General features: G+C 41.2%; 2 protein-coding genes across 2 annotated transcripts; one reads left to right on the top strand and one right to left on the bottom strand.

Moving 5' to 3' along the window:
• Positions 1 to 13,531, top strand: ccdc80 (coiled-coil domain containing 80). The gene is made up of 10 exons (XM_058082896.2): positions 1 to 803; positions 3,523 to 3,720; positions 3,796 to 4,280; positions 4,380 to 4,706; positions 6,260 to 6,416; positions 8,109 to 8,245; positions 10,680 to 10,831; positions 11,093 to 11,196; positions 11,583 to 11,666; positions 12,267 to 13,531. The coding sequence occupies exons 1-10, from the start codon at positions 191 to 193 to the stop codon at positions 12,587 to 12,589; spliced, it is 2,580 nt and encodes an 859-aa protein (XP_057938879.2). The 5' UTR covers positions 1 to 190; the 3' UTR covers positions 12,590 to 13,531.
• Positions 13,532 to 14,603: 1,072 nt separating this feature from the next.
• Positions 14,604 to 23,750, bottom strand: slc35a5 (solute carrier family 35 member A5). Its single transcript, XM_058082911.2, has 10 exons — positions 23,669 to 23,750; positions 21,143 to 21,297; positions 20,966 to 21,064; positions 20,739 to 20,872; positions 19,123 to 19,190; positions 17,975 to 18,163; positions 17,692 to 17,892; positions 17,483 to 17,610; positions 16,584 to 16,852; positions 14,604 to 15,204 (listed from the first exon to the last, which is right to left on the bottom strand). Exons 2-10 carry the CDS (start codon positions 21,267 to 21,269, stop codon positions 15,136 to 15,138), a joined length of 1,284 nt encoding a protein of 427 aa, XP_057938894.2. The 5' UTR covers positions 21,270 to 21,297; positions 23,669 to 23,750; the 3' UTR covers positions 14,604 to 15,135.
• Between the last annotated feature and the right edge of the window lie 520 nt (positions 23,751 to 24,270).

Genomic DNA, 24,270 nt, shown 5'->3' with positions numbered 1-24,270 from the left:
TGAGTTTGTTTCAAAATGACGAATAACAGCAAACGCCTCCGGATTCTCTTAACTTGAGATTCGTTTTTTGGGTTGTCGCCACTTCGACTAACTCCGTAAAAGAAGCTTTTTTGTACACACTCTGTCAATGTTTATCTTCATTTGGAGTTAATCGATTTGGCTTCAAATGACTTAACCTCATCTTAGAACTATGTGTCGGGTTTCCATTCTCACCTTGGCGTTAATGTGCCTCCTGACATGGACAGGCGAGGCGGATAAGTACACCCGTCGCATTCGGGCGCAGCTGAACGGGCGACAGAGGCCGGGTGCAACAACAAGGGGGCGCCATTTTGAGCGCGCGCGCCCCGGCTTCGCTTCTGCCATCTCCGTTCACAGCTTCAAGAAGGCGGATGGCGTTCAAGCAGACGAGGCCCCATCTCGTATGCGGAGAAGAGGCGCGGGGGTGGGAAGTGTCGCGATGCTACAGGACGAAGGCACCCCAGTAGCGAGGGCCAGGGTGACAAGGATGCCCACCGGCGCAGGTTCGCCCAACCTGCTGGCCAGTTTCGCGGGGAAGAACCGAGTTTTGGTGATCTCGGCGCCGCACGAGTCCGATGGCTACTACCGCTTGATGATGTCGCTACTGAAAGCCGACGTGTACTGCGAGCTGGCTGAGAGGCACGTCCAGCAGATCGTCATGTTCCACCAGGAGGGTGAGATGGGCGGGAAGGTGCGACGGATTACCACCGAGGGCAAAGTGATGGAGGAACAGTTGGACGTCACCCTCATCCCGAGACTCATGAGCTTCCTGAAGCTGGAGAAAGGTAACTCTTAAGGTTAATAGAAAAGTATATATTTCCATTTACAAAAATGATTTTCAAATTTTCTAAAGATATATTTTTTTAGTTTAGTCATACTGTACATCAGGGCACCATGTTGGCCCCACAGTAAGGAGACCTGGGTTTGAATCTCCATTGGGCCCTGTGTGAAGTTTGCATGTTCTTGACATGCATTGGTTTCGCACTTTTTCCAAAAATATGCATGTTAGGTTAATTGACAAGTCCAAAATATCCATACGATGCATGAGTATGAATGATCTCTATAGGTGCCCTGCGATTGACTGACTTCAGAATGGATAGGCTCCAGCATACCCCCGCAACCCTAGTGAGTGGCATAGAAGATGGAAATTAGGGTCATTGAAGGCAACATTTTGTCAGACTTTTATGAAAATGTGTACATTAGCTTTACTAAATCGAAGGCACCAGTAGGTGGGAAGTCCAAACAAGAAAAACAAGCTTTAAGGCAGGGGTCTCAAACACGCGGCCCGCGGGCCAAATGTGGCCCGCAGGACACTAGTTTGAGGTCCCCGCCTTGATATGAAAGTTTAATGTTAGTGCGGCCCGCGCAAGTTTGATATGGATGCTGTATGGTATCATGTACCCAGAAAAAATTATTACGTTTGATTAATGTTCATGTTAAAGGTTAAATAACTGTTAATAGTTATCCTCCCTATCTGTGTGGAAGTGGTAAGTTTTTGGCTTTAGTTTTTGAGTTTAAAGGAAATAACTTGAAGGCTACCGTTTATGTGGCTAGCTCTCTAGTTTGCGAGTTAGCATGTGTCTCAAGACCCTGCAGTTGCGCAATATGTTGTAAATAAAAAAAGTATAAATGTGACTATAGTCGTGTTTTGTCATGTCTACAGGGCTCTAATAATGCTTTGTTAATTTTAATCTGAAAAAAATAATTCGTCTACCCACCAACTATATGTGGTTTCTTAAGTTTTTATTATTTGCCGTTTTATTATTATTATATTTATTTATTTATTACTGATTGATTGATTTTCTTTATTCTTGATTTGTTTATTTATTTTCCATCTTATTTTGTGTAGAAAAATAAAAAGTAAGATATTTGAGAACAGTGGAATGTTTTATCAGAGCTTTTCTTGTAGAAAATTGGAACCAAAGCGAAGTTTAAAAAAATTTTTTTTTTGGGAAACCTGATGCGGCCCAGTCTCACCCAGACCCGAGCTCCAGTGGCCCCCCAAGTAAATTGAGTTTGAGACCCCTGCTTTAAGGGATCTGTCTGCCAGTCGGGTTCACATTGGGCCACCCAGAAAGCAAGGGAAGATCCACAGGGAAGCTTTACAAAAAAAAAAAAATGCAGAAAGAAGGAGCTCTGCTGGCATCAAACCCAAAGCGACAGAACAAACAACCCATCTTTGCGGACAACTGCATCATGCCTCGCAGAGTTTGGTTCCAGGAAGAGAGTTAAACACAGATTAGCTTGATGAAAGATGGACTAGGGATTGACATTTGAAGTCATTTTTTAGTTAACAATCTATTAAAATGATTTTTCTATGAAGATGCTAACTTTGCTCGGCCGGGGAACCTCACTCCATTCACTTTGACCGTAATATTTACAAAAACACGTGTTGCTCTTTTGGCTGTAAATGATAAAACTTGTTGCCATCAATGTTTACTGAAAAGCTTACTTTAGGTTGCATAAGTACAAATTTGTCTTTAATGTTTACGTAAACAGGCACAGTAATCATTTAATATTAATCATCATAATAATTTGCTAGTGTTGCGGCTGTAACACAAGCCGAGCTAAAACTCATCTGTGAACTTCCTGTCCTCTTCACATCTGGAACATACATGTCAACACACACAAGCACAAGTTATAGTTATGTCTTTCATGGATAATTTTCTCAGATTATACAGTATCTAAAATATTGAGTAAAATATTGAGTTCAGTGAAGGTGACTACACGGGTGTTATTTCCCATCTAGATGATACTAATAATATTAAAAAAACATATTTAGAGGGCCGTAAACAGGGCTTTCATTCATATATAAGAAATCCTACTTCACAAAATTTCACGACAATTAACCACAATAAACAAAATAGATATGTATACTCAAATATAATTGATGTTAGTCTCTGGGATGTTCTAAAAAACATGTATGCTAGCTTCTACCTATACTTCTATTTATCATTCATTCATTTTCTACCGCTTTTTCCTCACAAGGGTCACGGGGGTGCAGGAGCCTATCCCAGCTGTCTTCGGGCGAGAGGCGGGGTACACTCTGGACTGGTCGCCAGCCAATCACAGGGCACATATAGACAAACAACCATACACACTCACATTCATACCTATGGACAATTTGGAGTCGCCAATTAACCTAGCATGTTTTTGGAATGTGGGAGGAAACCGGAGTACCCGGAGAAAACCCACGCATGCACGGGGAGAACATGCAAACTCCACACAGAGATGGCTGAGGGTGGAATTGAACCCTGGTCTCCTAGCTGTGAGGTCTGCGCGCTAACCACTCGATCGCCGTGCCGCGTCTATTTATCAAGGACTGGAAATTATAATTGTAATTTGAAATCATTCAAGACTGCTAATCGATGTCAGGGTGACTCGTGATGGTCCTTGTTCTTTTATCAACAAGCAAATAGTTCAGGGTTCAGCTGGGACAGGTTCAAGTCCTTGGTGTTTTTGATAAAGACTGATCATGCATTAATCATATCATTCATTCTGCAGGTAAATTTGGGATGGTTCTGCTGAAGAAGACACTGCAGGTGGAGGAGCGGTATCCATACCCTGTGAGGCTGGAGGCCATGTATGAGGTGATCGACCAGGCGCCCATGAGGAGGCTGGAGAAGCTTCGTCAGAAAGGTTTTGTCCAGAAATGTAAAGGAGCAGGCGTTGAGGGTCAAGTAGAAGAGGGCACGCTTACTGGTGGGTATGAACCAGATTAATTAATCATGGACTGGAACCTGATTTTTAAGCATTTGATTGTGTGTGTGTGGACAGTGGATACACCAACTGAAAGAAAACCAGCAAAGAAATTCCTGAGAAAGCCCACAGCAACCACATCTACAACAACAACAACAACTACTACTACTACTACTCGACCAACAACAACCACAACTCGACCGACAACGACCACAACTCGACAAACAACAACTACAACTCGACCAACAACCACTACAACTACAACAACCAAAGCCACAACAACCACAAGAAGAACCACCACCACCAAACGAACCACCACAACCACACTGACACCAACCAGACCCCATACCATGGCCATAGTGGTACCCCCACCACCAAGAACCACCGCTGATTCCTATTACTACAACCCAAGAGAGAGGGAGCGCTACCCAGCCAAAACCACACCATCTGGTGACAACCACACAAACAAAGACCAGAAGGATCCACGCATTAACAAGCTGGTTCCCGTCACACGAAAACCCTCCAAGATCAAACCAATAAAGAGGAAAAATGAAGGCGAGAAGGTGAGCAGAACTTCTACATAATTTCATGATTGTCCAGACTTTGGTCAGGGTTTCCAGAACTTAGGGTTGACTGACTCAGTTGTTTCTTCATCCATACAGGTGCTAACAAATGAGTACGAGGCTGGCAAGCCGACAGTCACTTATCCTGAAGAGAACGAGGGCTTCCCGGATATCAATCCCACCAAGAAGGTGAAGGCCAAGCATGACAAAAAGAAAAACAAGAATGAGAAGGCTGCCAAAAAGGCAGAGAGGCGAGGCGGTAAGATGGGCAAAGAGGGTAAGAATGGCGGCAAAAAAAATGGAAAGAAGCTGTCAAAGTACCCAGAAAAGGACGACTACCCGAAGCCCACGAAGAAGCCGACACCTCCTCCCAAGGGATCTCTGGCCTCCTTCCTGGACTACTTTGAGAACCGGAGAAGACTGCTGGTAAGAGTACATACGTTTGTTCATGTCCATCATGCATCCGTGATGAGGTGAGCCCCACGGTTTGGGAGGGAGTTTTCAGCCGATATTCCTAACATCTGGATCTAAGTAACCGCGTTACCCTACAAAGAATTCATGTGATTCAAATCCTAACAACATCCCAATACAATCCATAATCTATGACAGATAATACACCCATTTAGAATAATATGGTAATGGTTTTATTTCATTTGAACATGCATCAGATTACAATTGAATGCATCACATAATCAGTTCACAGTTCCACATGTCCAAAAGGAGTAGGAAGAAGCAAAGCTTATTAAATCCTACCCCTCCATCTGGTGGTTTTACAATCAGTAACTGTTACATTTGTTCACTTCCTGCTTTCCTAATATAGTTTGAGTTGTTTTTTGTTTTTTTTTGTCACGTACCGAAGTACGAGGTGATATGACCATACAATGACATAATGGGTACCATAGTAACTGTCAATATAGTGATATGTATAGCACATCATGACTGGTTTTGAAGGCTGCATTGCAAATATGGATCACATCCTTCCACATAAGAGGTGCAGAGGTATCAAGACAGAATGGGATAGTCAGGATTATAATATATTTGTACTTCTATTGGTAATAAATCCTGATACAGTACTAAAGTATAAAACAGGAGATGTTACAATAACTAGAAACTCACGCTCCTTGATGATCACAATGCAAAGATCACAAAGCATCTTAAAATTATGACAACATGACGGCGGTCGAGTGGTTAGCGCGCAGACCTCACAGCTAGGAGACCAGGGTTCAATTCCACCCTCGGCCATCTCTGTGTGGAGTTTGCATGTTCTCCCCGTACTGGTACTGGTACTCCGGTTTCCTCCCACATTCCAAAAACATGCTAGGTTAATTGGTGACTCCAAATTGTCCATAGGTATGAATGTGAGTGTGAATGGTTGTTTGTCTATATGTGCCCTGTGATTGGCTGGCGACCAGTCCAGGGTGTACCCCGCCTCTCGCCCAAAGACAGCTGGGATAGGCTCGAGCACCCCCCACGACCCTCGTGAGGAAAAAGCGGTAGAAAATGAATGACAAGCTAGATGTACATTACCTTATGTTTGTTTGTAGGGTGTGCTTCACGACAAGACTGGAAAATAGTTCACTTAAGTATGGAAGCTAGTGCTTTTGTATATTTTTTCTACAAAACTATTGCATAAACATGTTCCCTCCAAGATTGAAGCTTTAAGAGATTAGAAATTCTTCTTCGACAAACAGTAACCATTGCATTTTTGTTTAATGTGAGACTTTGATAGTGAGTCACTGAGATCTTTGCGAGGCTCTGCAGTGGTTCATTTCACGCAGTCCTATCACCCATGTGCAGCTGTATGCTAGCTAGACTGCGCGTCTCTGTTTTGCAGCCACCATAGATTCTTATCACACGGTTAGAAGCTGGGAAAAATATGGCCGGTCCTCCACTTGCAGGTTAATGTAAACACCCACTTGGCAGCATACTGCGTATGAGTGTGACCTCTACATAGTGACCCCACATATTCTCCCCCACAGCTGATTACATCACCCATGGAGGAGAACAAGATGTATGTCCAGCAGAGGGACGAGTACTTGGAATCGGTATGTGAGATGGCCATCAGGAAAGTCTCCATCATCACCATCTTTGGCTCGCTGGTCAACTCCACCATGAAAATAGACCACTACCAGTTGGGTAAAGAGGCTCACACGTTACACTGCTGTCCGTCTAAACTGTGCATGAGATCAAGTCCTTCTCCCCCACTGCTTTGGCAACATCCCCTGGGTCCTTGCAGTTACTGAGTCATACACCCACGCTATGGATGTTTTCCAAACTTGAAGTGACCGTATGTGGGTGGAGATTGTAGCTTTGCAAAGACTACACTACACTACACTCTAAACCAGGGGTCTCAAACTCAATTTACTTGGGGGCCACTGGAGCTCGGGTCTGGGTGAGACTGGGTCGCATCAGGTTTTCCAAAAAAACGCATTTATTAAAAACCAATTTTCTACAATAAAAGCTCTGATAAAACATTCCATTGTTCTAAATATCTTACTTTTTATTTTTCTACACAAAATAAGATGAAAAAAAACACAAATCAAGAATAAAGAAAATCAATCAGTAATAAATAAATAAATATAATAATAATAATGAAACGGCAAATAATAAAAACTTAAGAAACCACATATAGTTGGTGGGTAGACAAATTATTTTTTTCAGATTAAAATTAACAAAGCATTATTAGAGCCCTGTAGACATGACAAAACACCACTATAGTCACATTTATACTCTTTTTATTTACAACATATTGCGCAACTGCAGGGTCTTGAGACACATGCTAACTCGCAAACTAGCGAGCTAGCAACCTAAACGGTAGCCTCCAAGTTATTTCCTTTAAACTTAATTAGCCAAAAACTTACCACTTCCACATGGATAGGGAGGATAACTATTAACAGTTATTTAACCTTTAACATGAACATTAATCAAATTATTTTTTCTGGGTACATGATACCATACAGCATCCATATCAAAGTGCGCACTAACATTAAACTTTCATATCAAGGCGGGGGCCTAGTGTCCTGCGGGCCACATTTGGCCCACGGGCTGCATGTTTGAGACCCCTGCTCTAAACTCTCCAACTTTACCATTATACCACATAGTATCAACCTAAACGTTGTCAAGCTACACTCAGCTACAGTTTTAAGAAGATGCTCTGTGTCACTTTTGAATGTGGTCTGAAAGCTTATAGCTTTTTAAAACTTTATAGTCTGCATGTTGCACCGCAAGACAAGTTTTCATCCACATGGAATTTTGGGGGGAAAAAAGCTGGAAAATGATGTCACTGTGCAACCGCAATGCTTTTTTTCCCCCCACTAGAAAAACACTTGTGTGTACAAACAACCGACTCTTTTAGTTGGGCTCCTCCCTGGTTGAAGGTGACCTCACTGTTTAAGCTTTGGTTTGTCAGTACACGCATTGTTGTGTTGGTGTACAGATGTATATTTTAAGGTGAGTTATTTTAGTAATACTGTCGAAAAATACAAACAGCTACCAATTACATGATGTAGTTGGACACATAACTTTAGGACAGATGGTAAACGACTAGGGTACTCTTAACTGCACTCTTGTAGTAAAACAAAGCTAATCAGCACCACAATCTGATTATTAATCTGATTATTAATCTTATGATGAACTGTTTTAGCCTCTATAAATGCAAATTTGCTCCAGCTATGGCATCTCATCAGTACACCAAGAAGTTAGCGAGTAAAAGAGCAGCTCTTTATCAAGTGTGTCCTTGATTGGCTCACCTTGTGTCCATCGAATATTAAATTCCCGTCCAGTCCTGGAAACACTCAGTTTCTTCCCTCCTTTCTTCCGCCCATCTAGAGAACGACAAGCCTATGAAGGGATTGCGTCAGGAGGATTTGGTGAACCAGGATCTGATCACAGAGTTGAGGAAAGAGTTCAGCATGATCCATGATGACTTCCACATGGTTCTCACTGACACCGACATGAGGATCAAGGTAAGATGTTGGACACTACATGGAACATGTTAGTATTCCGTATGAACAACTCCCAGGTTCACCTAGATTGAACTGATTCTTGAAGAAAAAAAGAGTTTTTTGGACCACTGGCCTCATTGTTCATAGCAGTACCCAAACATAGAAGTATATAGTGTTTTGTATACATTGCATAGCTTGCAAGGTACTTCAAGATCTTACATTGGGTTTACACTCTTTAGAACCAGCAAGAACTCCTCACATACACCTGACCACAAACAATACTCCAGTGTCCCAATGAAAAAGCCGAAAAACGACACATTAGCTATCTTGATAGCTAATGCAATAGGTAGCATACAATCCGAAATAGTAACTCTGGACAGATTTTTCTCAGAAGTACCAAATAAATCCTAGTGTTTTTCTGGCCATAAATGACAGACTTCCTCTGTTGGTTGGATGGTCTGGATTATAGCATCCTCACAGTGATGATGTATGGAATCATCCAAGTATATCAAGATATCAGAGATATGCACTATTTGAGGACTAGATACATTACCCCATACTGAATTTGGACAATAGTTCCTGTGGTAAAAACTAGGGATCGACCGATATGGTTTTTTGGGGGCCGATGCCGATTTTTTTCCATCACCCTCAGCCGGTGGCCGATATTTGTGGCCGATCCTGCTTTTTATCCCTCAATTTACATGAAAAAATCACCATGATAACAAATATTACAGGTCTCATGTTTAATCAAATATTTATTGAAATGTAAACACTGAACACTACTCCGGTTTCCTCCCACATTCCAAAAACATGCTAGGTTAATTGGTGACTCCAAATTGTCCATAGGTATGAATGTGAGTGTGAATGGTTGTTTGTCTATATGTGCCCTGTGATTGGCTGGCGACCAGTCCAGGGTGTACCCCGCCTCTCGCCCAAAGACAGCTGGGATAGGCTCCAGCACCCCCGTGACCCTTGTGAGGAAAAAGCGGTAGAAAATGAATGAATGAATGAATGAAACACTGAACACAGTAGGATTCAGCTTCCTTAAACACACATTTAAACGGCATTATCAACTTTAAAAGGAATAAATATTCAACCATGTGCAAAACATTTCTGTCGTAATTTAAATTTATCTAGCATCAATGTGATGACTGCTCCTCTGCAGCGTGACACGCACCCCCCCCCCCCCCCCCCCCCACACACACAAACACATCACACTGACACGATTTAGTACGGTATATAAAACATTTCTCTGGTCATTAAAGTTGGTGTTGTGCACGATAAAAACCTCTCATAAACAGACACGGCTGCTCCAATTCCTTCTGTGTGTGTGTGTGTGTGTGTGTGTGCTCGGAGAGAGCGCACACACATAACACGACACGCATTTAAAGTTGCATAGTCGTTCATTCTTCTTCTGCTCAACTAGTGAGAGTGCTTTTATTCGTCTGTTGTGTTGGTATGTGATGTTTTTGGGCTTTCTTGTTGTCACACCGTAACTTAAACTGTTATGCCTAGCGATCACCCAGTGAAAAGCAAGCTAACTCTATTACTTGTGAAAACGTGCTCTTAATGTGATTCAACAGTGGGGGTGGGGTACCGCGACTACGTGTGTTGCGGGGTCCTCTGCCGCCAGGGCAACACAAAGCTAACTGCCCCGGTGGATGCCTGACTGTAAATAATGCGGTGGAAAAAATACATCGGCGAACCCACACGAGTATCGGCCTATACGATACAAGGAAAAAAACGCAAATATCGGGTCGATCCTTAGTACAAACGCACCAAATTTTCATGGAAAGTTCCTGTGGTTCAAATGCACGCAAGGATGCTAAAACTGTCTCAATGAACTGTCCTCACGTTGGCGTTCTAATACTGAAAGCATTGCGACATCCGTCCACCACGTCCCCCGTCCGCTTTCACTAAAGCTGTACTATCCTTGTACTCGCCTTGACGCAAACACTGTTTTAATTCACACAACATAACATTTGCCCGATGGCTGCTTGTGCATGTGTGCGACTGTGCGCACATGCCAAGAAAAATCAGGAGGGTTGTTTTTGGACAGATCCATCAAAGAGGCTAGTGTTCACCGGCTCTGTGACAGCCGCCAGATACAGAGACAGGAACGTCTGTGGACTTGTGAGGAACGTGGGCGGGAATTGGGTGTGCAGCGGATTCATCATAGCCCTGAGAAATGAGTGTTGGATGTGGCTTGGATGCTTTTTCTTGTAATCCAGATACTGTAGCTCAGCATTCCAGGTGCTGCTTCCCAGAAGTCCAAGAATGCAAAATATGTAACGGACCACACCACAATTACAGGGAAAAATAGTCTAAAACGTGACTGAAAGTTATTTTTTCCCTTCAGTTGTGTCCGTTAAGTCCATATGCTCACCGTTTTATTATGTGGCTTTTGACAAGTTCAAATCAAGCCAAGTGATCAGTGATGGTCTTCTTCTGCCAGCAATCCTACGAGGTTCCCATCGCCATGAAAGCCGTGTTCAATTACATCGACACGTTCTCCTCACGCATCCGAGAAATGGAACAGCAGAAGCGAGACGGCGTTGTTTGCAAGAAAGAAGACAAGCCCAGATCATTGGAGAACTTCCTCTCAAGGTAAGGATTTGCCTCAGAGCCGATATTCGATAATGTTTCCGTATTGCCTGTTTGGTTGGTCCCATTAGTTTCCTCTTTCAAGAACATTTTCCGGTTCTCGAATATGAGCCACAAATTACAGTAAATTTTATAGCCCACAGATTTCTACAGTAATTTAAACAGGTATATTTTAAGGCTATAATTATACCAGTCATCGTGGAAAAGTCCAGTGTACTCAGAATTCACTGCCCAGTCAGGCCCATAAATGTGTTGCAATCACAGGTTCCGATGGCGTCGGCGTCTCTTCATCATCTCTACTCCCAGTGATGAGGAGTGGGCCTATCAGCAGCAGCTCTATGGCCTCAGCAGCCAGGCCTGCAACCTGGGTGAGCATTGGTTAAAATAGACTTTTACCAAGGGCTGACATTCCGTACCAGAGTTTAATTGACTGCTACTTTCAAGGAACCAAATTCATTTGAGATCCACAAGAGAAGAATCAAGGCCTGTTTGGTTTGGTATCCAGCAGTTCCCAACAAGACAAAAACATGATTTTCTTGCTCCATATGGGAAAAAAAAAACTCTTTGGCCTAGAGTCTCCGGACTATTGCCTTCTCGTCTTACCTAGTAACCGCCTGCTCAGCTTAGGATGGCTCCAACAACAAACAGGCACAGTGAGGTCATCGTGGATTAGCTTAGCGAATGAGGACTGAGAGGCACAATGTTGGTCTTTTAAGATCTGGGTGTTCTTGTAATGCATGTTGTATTTTTGTAGGTTTAAGGCACATCTCCATTCTGAAGTTGGTTGGGACGGAGCTGCTGGACATGGGAGGAGTGTTGGAACTTTATCCTTTTAATGGTAAGCACCATCTCTGACAAGTAGCATGTTCCAATTTGACTGGAATAATAACAAAACTGGCTGCACGGTGGTCAAGTGGTTAGCACACAGGCCTCAGAGCTAGGACACCAGAGTTCAATTCCACCCTCGGCCATCTCTGTGTTAGCATGCGTGGGTTTTCTCCGGGTACTCCGGTTTCCTCCAAAAACATGCTAGGTTAATTGGTGACTCCAAATTGTCCATAGGTATGAATGTGAGTGTGAATGGTTGTTTGTCTATATGTGCCCTGTGATTGGCTGGCGACCAGTCCAGGGTGTATCCCGCTTCTCGCCCGAAGACAGCTGGGATAGGCTCCAGCACCTCATGCGACCCCCGTGAGGATAAGCAGTAGAAAATGACTGAATAATCCAAAAACTACCAAGAAACCTCGAGACTCCATCGCTTTTCTATCCAGTTTACCTTATTCAAGGTCCTGGTCCAGGTATTGAGGTGTATGGTCCACATGATGGAGCAGATTCACATCATATAACCTCCATAAACCGTTTCCATTCTATGAAATGCGTCATTAACTGAACTGTTTGGAATAAGATTGCCTAACTTCTACGTTTATACTCCATCCAGGGAGCGCCACGGTGGAACGTGAAGGCCTGTCAGCAACCCTCGTCAAGGACATGAGGAACTACTTCCAGATCAGCCCGGAATACTTCTCCATGCTGTTAGTGGGTAAGGACGGTAACGTCAAGTCCTGGTACCCCTCGCCCATGTGGTCAATGGCGATCATCTACGACTTGGTGGACTCGATGCAGTTGCGCCGGCAGGAAATGGCCATCCAGCAGTCGCTGGGCATGCGTTGCCCCGAGGACGAATACGGCGGCTATGGTTACCACCAACACGGATACGAACATGGCTATCAGGACGGCTATCACCAGGGCTACGGTTACTAGCTGCTTCTCTAAATATGTGGGTGGATGCTCGCCACATACAACCTAGCACCCCCTTCCTTCTGTTAGCAGCCCTTTAATTTCCCCAAAATGAGGTCATTGGGTGTTTTTGTAGCACTAAGTGGAGGCAGCCAAATGATAGCTTTCACCACTTCTTCCAGATATAGCCCAGTATGGTGCCACTTAATGGTCATTTGCGAGAGGCTCTATCTAATCAAGAGATGGGTTAGCCAATAAAAGTATAGAGGAGCATAAGGGGAATGTTTGTTTTTATTTTTAACTCAGACCAATTTCCATGTTATCACTGTAGATAATGCGCTAGAATAAGTCATATCTGTATTTATTTGACTTCTGTTGCAGTTATTCAGCTGCTCTCTTGTTGCAATTATTTATACTCTATTGTGGCTACATGATACATTGATTTTACTTCTAGTAATGCTATTATGTCAGGCTGCTTTTTGCGTTTTGTTTTTTAGCTTTATACTTTCTACTATATGAAATACTGGCCTTTTGTGAAAGATTTATATAAAACACTTTACTGTAATGTACACAAAATGACAGTAGTTAATGAAGAACCAACCTACCTAACCCTCACCACTACTCATTAGTTCCTCAGTAACTACTGTAAATGTATGTGCCTTAGTCATTAGTGCCTCAGGAGTTAGTAACTGTTGTATTTTTGTGTACCTTCATTGTAAAGTGAGACCAATATCTGTATTACGATACGTATGACAATGGATTAAAAGAATGACATTTCTTGTAATAATACAATGTGAAGTATTGCGTACTTGATTTTTGTCCACATTAGGCACACCTGCTGATACAATGAAATTTAATGCAAGAGCTGTTGTCAGTAAAATGCAGTGCAAACTAAAAGTATAATAATGTTCAAAAATGAGCTTTTTTTTTCTTTTTGTATTTATTGTTGTGGTTTGTGAGTGTATACAGCTACGTATTAACCATACAGTAGATTCCTGCTTTTCACAAGAATTGATCTGCAATAAAATTGACTGTTGGAATTACTAATTAGATTCTTAAGAGATTAGATTTACTAATTAAATACATTTTTAAGTACTTACCACTAATGAATAACGTACAATGATCTATGAACGGATGGAATCGAAGTCATGGTGTTAGAAGTTATGTTTCTGTTTTGGTCTGCACTATGGTCATGTTTACGGACCGCAGAACAACATTGATGAAAAACATTGGGGGGTTTCGTTAACAGTGGTACATGTATGCTGGACATGCTGCCTATATTATCAGTTACATTTGTACCGACTTAGGGTGCATGAGATGTGTTTTCCATGGAACAAAGCAGCCTATTTTCAAAGAGTTTTAAAATATATATATATATATATATATTGTGAATCACAAATGTGTGGGGATCCACTATAGTGCATTAAATAATTTCTAATGGTAAAATTACACTAAATGTGGGAATATTTTGGAAAGTCTGAATAGGTAGCAAAGTTGTCCCAAGTAAGCTGAACATATTGGTGTTGGATTTTTTTTTAAATTGAAGTGTTTAAGACATGGGGTAGCTAGCGGACAAAAAAAGGAGGCAGAATAAGAAGAGGAATAACTAGATGAAAATGACTGACTGCAATAACATGTGTGTGAATGCTTTCAGAATTCACTATGGCACTATGTGTGAAATATTCCAAAACAAAGAGATACAGGAAAGGACAAATTATATGTAAATATATTTGTATTAATATCTCCAAATTGAACGCAACTTTAAATCACGTTACTTGGAAGTGCCATTATTAAGGACTAACTGAGACAAACCGACTAAAGACCTGTGTGAGTTGGAGATGTAAATATGGTGTTGGAAGTGCACTGTTGTTGGTATCAGACATCAGACGCTGCGTGTGTGAGAATGCTACGGTTGCTAGTTGTGGCTTGACATGATACGCAAATAAATAAGTTACCACTGTTAATGTGCTATTTTTGACAGCCCTACTAATTACGTTTTCCTCTTGTTTTCTCCTGTCACATTCAAATACCAAACATACACAATACTTGCAGTTTATTGCACAGTTGGCCAGTTAGCACATGATACATAAACAAAGAGCTCATTTTCGACAGATAAATACTCAAATAAATACTTGCACTGCGACAGGACAAAAAAACATCCCAAAGAGACAAGTTTGTTGTGCTTTGCAAAGAGTCCCTTACGTGTGATACCTGTCGTCAAGTGTGTGGAATGTGGCACCGGCATTAAGGCGTAAAAGTTTGTGTATAATTGCAAGACTAAATTAATTGGTCACCTTCCACAAATAAGCTTCATCCTGAAAATGCACTCTTATTCTTATTATTCAAAACATTCACAATTGCAAAGTATTTGAAAAGAATTACCTACTTGATTCCAAATGGAACACGATACAGCAGCAGACTTACTTCCTTTCCGAATTGAGTTTGGACCACAGAAAAAAAAAAAAAAAACCTGGCACGAGTTCATCACAGCAGCAACGCAACTCAACCTTTTCCAGCGTCAGCCACAAAAAAAAAAAATCCACACAATGTGCCTTGAACACTCCTGTGGGCTACAAAGACGACTCTTCTGAATCGCTGTCTGTATTGGCCTTAGTCAGCAGTTCCAGTTCCTCGCCATCCTGAAATGCAAAACACAAAAGGGTAGAGTTCAGTGACCACAGCTAAAAGTACCGGTACCTTGACTAAAGGGGACTTATTATGCTTATTTTTGGCCCTTTGTATCGAGTTGTGGAATCCTTTAGAGCAGGGGTCTCAAACACGTGGCCCGCAGGACACTAGTTTGAGGCCCCAGCCTTGATATGAAAGTTTAATGTGAGTGCGGCCCGCGCAAGTTTGATATGGATGCTGTATGGTATCATGTACCCAGAAAAAATTATTACGTTTGATTAATGTTCATGTTAAATGTTAAATAACTGTTAATAGTTATCCTCCCTATCCGTGTGGAAGTGGTAAGTTTTTGGCTTTTTAAGTTTAAAGGAAATAACTTGGAGGCTACTGTTGAGGTCGCTAGCTCTCTAGTTTGCATGTTAGCATGTGTCTCAAGACCCTGCAGTTGCGCAATATGTTGTAAATAAAAAAAGTATAAATGTGACTATAGTCGTATTTTGTCATGTCTACAGGGCTCTAATAATGCTTTGTTCATTTTAATCTGAAAAAAAATATTTGTCTACCCACCAACTATATGTGGTTTCTTAAGTTTTTATTATTTGCCGTTTTATAATTATTTATTTATTTATTTATTACTAATTGATTTTCTTTATTCTTGATTTTTTTATTTATTTTTCATCATATTTTGTGTAGAAAAATAAAAAGTAAGATATTTGAGAACAGTGGAATGTTTTATCAGCGCTTTTCTTGTAGAAAATCAAAAGCAAAGTTTATTCATTTTTCTGTTTTTAATAAATGCGTTTTTTTTTTGTTTTTTTTTTTGGAAAACCTGATGCGGCCCAGCCTTGCCCAGACCCTAGCTCCAGTGGCCCCCCGGTAAATTGAGTTTGAGACCCCTGCTTTAGAGCATCTACACACAATAACCTGCACAGAAAGCTTTCTAGATCTTCCAGAATCTGCACCTATTCCTACACCTATTTCCTTGAATTTTGTCAATCTCAAATAAGTGGCATATTTTGCATTTGATTTTGTTAAGGTGCATAGAGAAATGTTCGCTATCATGCACCTTTCATACAAGTGCCAGAGAAATAATTCAAAAGTAGTGGTGTACAACATTGGGAAATGCTCATCTCAGCATTCTTATATTAAAAATAATGTTTTGGATGTACATTATTTTGAATGCTTGTCTCTCAGCGATCAACCTTTTCTTTTTAAATGCACATATTGTACATACCACCAATATTTTATTAGATGTACTATAGCATTAGTATTCATAACGGTACTTGTCTATATGTGTTTGAAGCATATTATCACTAGTGAGATGCACTTGCCTTTCTCTTACACTTTCCTGCAGAGAACTTGACAAGTGTGTGTGTTTTGCCCTTCTTACCCCTCTGGACCTCTTTAACACCTCCCCGTTGATGACCCGCAGTTTTGCCTGTTGAAGACTGTACTCCAAGTCCTGTGGTCGGCTGGCGTTGTAGATAAAGATGGCCAGCAGGACCATGGGAGCCTGCAGGAAGAAGTCCAGAGAGGGGCGGAAGTTGAAGAGGAAGAGGGAGAGGCCGGTGACCAGAACCGTGGTGATCTGGCCCGTCAGCACGTGGAACATGTTGTCTCGAAACTTCAAGATAAAGGCCACGGAGAGACCAAGGGCAGCTGGCAGACAGAAAGAATTTAAACAATTGAAATAAGTCATTAGCATGTATCACAAATTACTGACAAATATTGTCAAAGAAAACATTGTCAAATATCAAATACAATATAAAAAAGAAACTCTTCATCAAACTTTTCCCATGCAACTAAAACACTACTTTGACATCATAATTTGTCATTTGACGTCATAACTATGACTATGTTTTGTAATATTTTGTAAAAATAATATTCTAATATTTTGATTAAAATACATTAGCAACCTTAGTAAGGATAAGCGGTATAGAAAATGAATGTGTGTGTGTATATATGACAATTATATATTTATGATTACCTTAATATCCAACATGAAAGCCTAGATAAATATTTCAAAGGGTACACAGTGAGACACAGTACAGTTGGTGGTACTACAGTGCCACCTATTGATGCAACTTCATATGAACGTGGTACGCACATATACTGTAGTGACAAAGAACGTAATTGTTGTCTGGAACGGATGAATTGGATTTATATGATTTCTTGTGGGAAATTACAATTAATTAAAGGGATTAATCACAAAAACCGAGGTACCTCTACACATACAATGCTGTGACGGACAAGTTGATGCAATGAGTGCGTACTGTGTGTGTGTCTCACCAGTTACCACCACCAGAGCTAGAGAGTAGACGTTATGACCATGAAGGAGGCCACAGTGGACGGTGAGGCCTCGAGCCTCTTGTCCAGTGACGAGGGTCAGACCATTAAACATCACACCGAAGACATACCTGTGAGTAAAAAACAATATATAAGAAAGTTAAATGATGCCAACTGTGTCTTTAGATGGTGTTGCCAAAATGCCGCTTTACAGTTTGCTGTTCTGGATGAAGATGCTCTCGGTAAGCTGGTCTCCTTCTTTGAGGATCTTCTCGTTGTAGATGTTGGCCATGGCTGATATGAAACACTGCAGGAGGAGCAGAATATGGCCTATGCCCAGAGAGCGCAGCTTTTCCACCAGGCTGTCCCTCCACACTTGGCCGGGCAGGGTCGAGACCCACGAGCCACTGGCGCTGTGGACAGGAACACTGCATGGGTGAACATTAAGCACGGCTCCTTTCTTATTGATATTGAGATGATGTACGAGCACACCACCTGCTGTTCTTCATCTGCTCCAGCAGCTGCGTGTACAGCAGGCAGGAATTGGATGGGATGGAGAGGGGGTTGGAGTGGACACCCAGCATGGACACGGACTTCTGGCTGGACCCCGATCCTGTTGTCAAGGAGACAATGGACAGGAAGAGTATGACCAACGCAGCCCACTGCACCCAGGACAGACGCCTCCTGGTGGTGGATAGGTGAGAAACACAAGAACATTCAAAGCTCTTGATCAAAGATCCTCTTTATGATGCAAGAGCTCTGTTGTGTTTAAGAATTTGCAGATTAAAGATCATCCATATGACACGCTGCTGTTATTAAGAATCTTCTACTAAGACACTAGTCAAAAGTCATGTATATCAGTGGTTCTCAACTGGTTTGGATACAGGACCCACCATCACCCTTCAATAGGGATAGACTCAAGCATACACCGCGACCCTAATGAGGATAAGCAGCATAGAAAACGGATGGATAGACTGGTTCCCGCCATCTTCCTGCTCCAAGCCCCAGGTAACACAGAAGTGAGCCTTTGCTAAGTGTTGGCGGTCTCATTTTGAGCCAGCTTCCAACTTTTTGGAAAGACATTAATAGGGATAGTTCTGATTTTTTTACATTAAGTGATTTTTTTTTTTACATTTTGTAAGACAAATCGTAAGACATCCTATTCTCCCCGTGCATCCGTTTGGGGTGGTGTGGTCATCTCAGCAGCACCCATTGCTGCTCAGTGAGAACAGAAACTGCAGATCAATACGTGCTTTCACTTTTAAGTCCTCAAACACCAGAAAACACTCGAATGACGACAGAAAAACCGACTAGATTTGTCGCTTGAGAAAATGCTTCTCCAAGAGGGTTTGGAATGTCACCAAATTTAGGGACTTCGCCAACTTGGCAACACTGTATGAAATATACATATACATATATATATAAAATAATACAGTGGTTGTGAGGTTGAACTTTTTTCATGGTGATGCAAATGTATTACTTTAGAATGCATTGTTTTTACAAACCAAACTGACTAGAACTCGGCTCACAGGGCAAAGTGGGGGAAACATCACTTGTGGATTTTGTATTATGTACTATGCATTCTCATTAAATATAAGATGATAACAGTAGCGCTCCTTTCTTTGAGTTGGGGGAATGCTTACTTTAGAACGATCCTGAAGAGAATAGCTGTGGTGAGGATCACAAAGTTGGAGAACAGGACTGCCATGGCCTGAGGACAGGAACAAGAGCAACAAATTGGAGAAAAAACTAAAGGACACAGTTTCGTCTATGAAAACGTTTGGGCACCCTTGATAATTTTCAACATTTTCCTTCATAAATCACTGGTTGTTGGGATCAGCAATTTCAGTTAAATATGTCGTATAGCAGACAAACACAGTGAGAAATTAAATGTATTGTAGGATTTAGTTTATAGGATTTACAGAAAGTGTGCAATAATTACTTAAAAGTAGGCAGGTGCCTAAATTTGGGCGCCATTCTTGCTTTATTGATTTGAATATCTTCAGCACTAATTATTGGAACATGAAATTTGTTCGGTAAGCTCACAGATCCTTGGCCTACATACACAAGTGATACCAATCTGAGAAAGGGTATTTAAGGTGGCCAATTGCAAGTTGTTCTCCTCTTTGCATCTTCTCTGAAGAGTAGCACCAGGCGGTATGAAATGGGGAACAAAGCATTCCAAGCTCGGTGGTGGTTCCATCATGCTATGGGGCTATGTGGCCAGTTCAGGTACTGGAAATCTTGTTCAAATTGAAGGCTGCATGAACTCCAGTCAGTATCAGCAAATTCTTTCCAGTGTTCAAGAATCAGTGACACAGATGAAGTTGTGGAGACTTCCAAAAAGACAATGACCCTAAACTGCTCAAATTCTACTAAAGCATTCATGCAGAGGAACAAGCACAACGATCTGGAATGGCCACCTCAGTCCCCAGACCTAAATATTGTTAAAAATCTGTGGTGTGATTTAAAGCGGGCTGTGCATGCTCGGAAACCATCAAACCTGGCTCAACTGGAGATGCGTTGAAAAGAAGGTCAAAAATGGGGCGACAGAGCCTTCTCCATCGCTGCCCCCACCCTCTGGAACTCTTTGCTCCATTCACTCCGTGCTTGCCCTGACCTTCCCAGTTTCAAAAAACAATTCAAAACCCACATCTTTAAATCTGTTTTTAATGTCTAACTTTTTATATCTGACTGCTGTGCCCCGCCCCGCTTTTACTTTATGTTTTAACTGTGTATTAACCAATGAATGTTGTATTTTGGTGTGTCTTCTATTCTGTTTACTTGCTTTATTCAACTTCACTCTTCTGTAAAGTGTCTGAGTATTTTGAAAATCGCTATACAAATAAAATGTATTATTATTATTAAAAATACCTTCAACCAGAATCTAGATCATCATTGGAAGCTATAGGAAGCATTTATTTCTGCAAAAGGAGGATCTACTAAATATTGATGTGATTTTTCTGTTGGAGTGGCCAAATGTATGCACCTGCCTGCTTTTGTTTCAATAATTATTGCACACTTTCTGTAAATCTGTAAAGGAAAATCTTGAAAATTATCAGGGGTGCCCAAACTCATACCACTGTATACTGGCGCAATCTGGATATCCAATATAAGAGTGTTTAATATGTATTATATAGGAATGTATTGCAGAGTCTAGTAGAAGTAAGCAGAACGAGAATAGCAAAGTAACAGTAAGGTGTTATGGGCTGGAGTGAAGTGGCCATTGTCTGTGTGCAAGCCAGAGAAAATAACTTACAGGCTGCAGGTAGGTCATGACATAGAAGATGATTAGGTTGTCAAGGAAGTAGAGGAAAGCAGGGACAGCCCACTTCAGAGATCTAAGTAGGGTCGAGGCAGAGGAACAGCGAAGCTCTCTGTATGAGCGCCCCTCTGAGGAGAGAAATAACACATAAACACTGATTATGATTATGATTATGACACTGACACGCAAACACAATAAGAAGGACAACAGTCCATGCTTACCTTGGATGAACACCCTGACTGACATTATTAAACAGAAGAGCAGCTTCAGCGCCTCCGCCAGCAGGTTGACAGATGCCGGGAGGAAGTCATATTTGTTCTCTGCACATACAAACCACAAACAGAAGCAGATAATTCGAAACAACAGTTGAAGACGAGATGCATATTGTAGTCGCTTACCAGCATTAGCAGAGAATTTAAGTAGCAGGATGCGACTGGTGCCCAGGGTGACAAAACTCATGCCCAAGGCCAGCGTGTAGACTGACGAGCAGGAGCACAGGCTGGAGCAGGAGGAGCAGCACATCATGGCTGCTATTAAATGTAGACATGCAAAACTACAAACACACAAAGAAACGCATGTTGATAAATCAGTGATGGCTTCATTTGCTTGTGGCAAGTTACATGTGAGGACATTTAAACAGGTAATGTTATTCTTAAATCTTACATCTTAATTAAAATAAATAAAATGTGCATAATTATAAATAATACATGACACAACATTGACTAATTAGTAGACACATGACTAAAAAGGGCCGCATGGTGGCCTCGTGGTATGGCATGTAGGCCAGTCAGGAGATCGAACGTAGGTTCGATTCTACGCTCGTGCATCTCTGTGTGGAGTTTGCATGTTCTCCCCGAGCATGCGTGGGTTTTCTCCGGTGTCCTCCCGCATTCCAAAAGCATGCATGTTAGGTTAATTGGCGACTCTGAATTGTCCATAGTGTGAGTGTGAATGGTTACATGACCCTAATGAGGATAAGGGGCATACAAGATGGATGGATGGATGGGTTATTGCTAGCTTTAGGCATTTTTTGTAAATTAGATATATCAGCAAGTTTTAATATTTGTGAGGTTAGAAATAAAGAATTAGTATGTTCTCTGATGTTTTTTGCAGTACATTTAGCGAATGAAGATTGCTTTTATAGTTATTACCCCAAATCTCCACACAGTTACATATGGTAGAACCAGAGAGCAATAAAGAGTATGGAGTTATTTTGATCGAGAACAAATTTTGCTTTGTTCAATACTGAAATATCTCTCGCCACCTGATGTTGTCAATTTTTAATACGAGCACATTTTTTCATCTATTACATCTATTATGATCCCCAGAAAATAAATTTTCATCCTTTCAATATCTACACAATCTATTTGTTTCCATTTGTATTTGCTTGTGCGTATCTTTTCTCCCATTACCAAACAGCATGATTTTATTTTTACTTGGGTTCAAGGATCCAATTCTATACTGCTTATCCTCACGAGGGCATACTGGAGCCTATCCCAGCTGTCTTCGGGCGGGACACCCTGATCGCCAGCCAATCACAGGGCACATCTCGACAAACAACCATTCACACTCACATTCATACCAAAATAAAATAAATACCAAAATAAATGAATGAATGAATGAATGAATGAAGGCTGTTGTTATCATAAATAACAAATAGGAGGAGCAGCCACATTGATTGGACTACTTCGCTTGCAAGGATATTTGTAGGATAAGCCTGTAAATATTAATTAAGGTCCATCCATCCATTTTCCTACGCTTATCCTCATTAGGGTTGTGGGGGTATGCTGGCTGTGGGCGAGAGGCAGGGTACACCCTGGACTGGTCGCCAGCCAATCACAGGGCACATCTCGACAAACAACCATTCACACTCACATTCATACCAATTTGGAGTCGCCAATTAACCTAGCATGTTTTTGGAATGTGGGGGGACACCGGAGTAAGAAAAAAAAAAACCCACGCATGCACAGGGAGAACATGCAAACTCTCCACAGAGATGACCGACATTATTATCAAACCATTCTCTTAATATGACTTTCATCTGTGACCTTTTCAATGATTTATTCTGTGCTTCCTCCGGAGCAAAAGTGGTATCATCCGCAAATAATATGAACTTTAAATAAACTTTCGCAGATGTCACTGATATACAAGTTGAATTTTTATTTAACATACAAGTTTTGGTCCCAGTATTGACCCCACACGTAATATTTAAACTTGCAGATGTGTGTTCTCCTAGTTTTACATATTACTTCCTGTCAGCTGAGTAACTTTTGACCCAGTTCAAAATGAATCCTGTGATTCCATACCTTTCTAATTTAGTTATTAGGATGTAACGATTGATTGTACCAAAGGCTTTTGTCAGATCCATGAATATTGCAGCTGCACTTGGGTATAATTTGGTTACAAGGGATGCAAACGGGGAAAGGACTGAAGTTAGCTGTAGTGACTGATGAATTGCATTCATGGCATTGTCAACAACATAAAGGCGGCTACATTATGTGTCACCCCAACAAATGGACTACATTTGGAAAAGTTAGGAGAAAGCAGGCCAACACCAAAAACACGACGCGTCTGCTAAACGAGGGGCACTTACACAAATTAATAATGAAATGGCGTTTAAAAAACGTTACTTTTTCGACTTTTACTGACACAGTGTACCCCAAAGTAATATTAGAAAAACAGTAAATGAGGAAATGACGAAATTTCTCATTTAAAATCAACGAAGCAGCGGCAAAATACATTTTAAGTGTTAACAACATGAAACTGATATTCAATTGCAGAAGTGGGGGGAAAAACGAAAACATTGCCTTCGGCTGTCGCAATGCACTGAAATAAAAGAAGGGTGTCAAGGCACGATGTAAGGAGACGTTTGTAATGATGTTTCACAAAGGCGAATGGAACAGAAAATCCTAAAATTAAAGTACCTGTTTGGGTCCGTTTTAGCGTCGCATTGTTGTGTCGCTCGACAGCTTTGCTTCCGGGTTTACCGCGCAGGCGCTCTAGCGCCTCCAAATTGCTACAATGTAGCAGCTATACATATATATATTCATTTATTCATTCCGTCATTTTCTACCGCTTATCCTCACTATTCTGTTTATTTATACACAATTTGCATGTGTGTAAGAATCATTACACTGCTTAATATGAGATAAAAATGTGTCAAATATATTTATACACAATTTGCATGTGTGTAAGAATCATTATACTGCTTAATATGAGATAAAAATGTGTCAAATATATTTATACACTATTTGCATGTGTGAAAGAATCATTATACTGCTTAATGTGAGATAAAAATGTGTCAAATATGTCAAAAACCTGAGCAGCAGTATGAAATAGACATTTGCCTTCTGCGTCGTCTTCATTTTACTTACTTCCTGTGTCCAAAGCATAAAAAATATTACATTTTCTTTCAGGTAACTGTTGCATGTACATGAAGTACATGAATGCATGCAAATGAATGTAAATGAGAACAGCTATCATATAGTGTATCACATTATTCATATAAACATAGATGAATACATCA

Source organism: Doryrhamphus excisus, linkage group LG12 (genome assembly GCF_037039965.1).
Source record: "Doryrhamphus excisus strain RoL-2023G ecotype Guam linkage group LG12, RoL_Dexc_Guam_v1.1, whole genome shotgun sequence".
NCBI lineage: Eukaryota > Metazoa > Chordata > Actinopteri > Syngnathiformes > Syngnathidae > Doryrhamphus > Doryrhamphus excisus.
The sequence above is the reverse complement of the archived record's forward strand: the minus strand, read 5'-3'. Positions and strand labels throughout refer to the sequence as shown.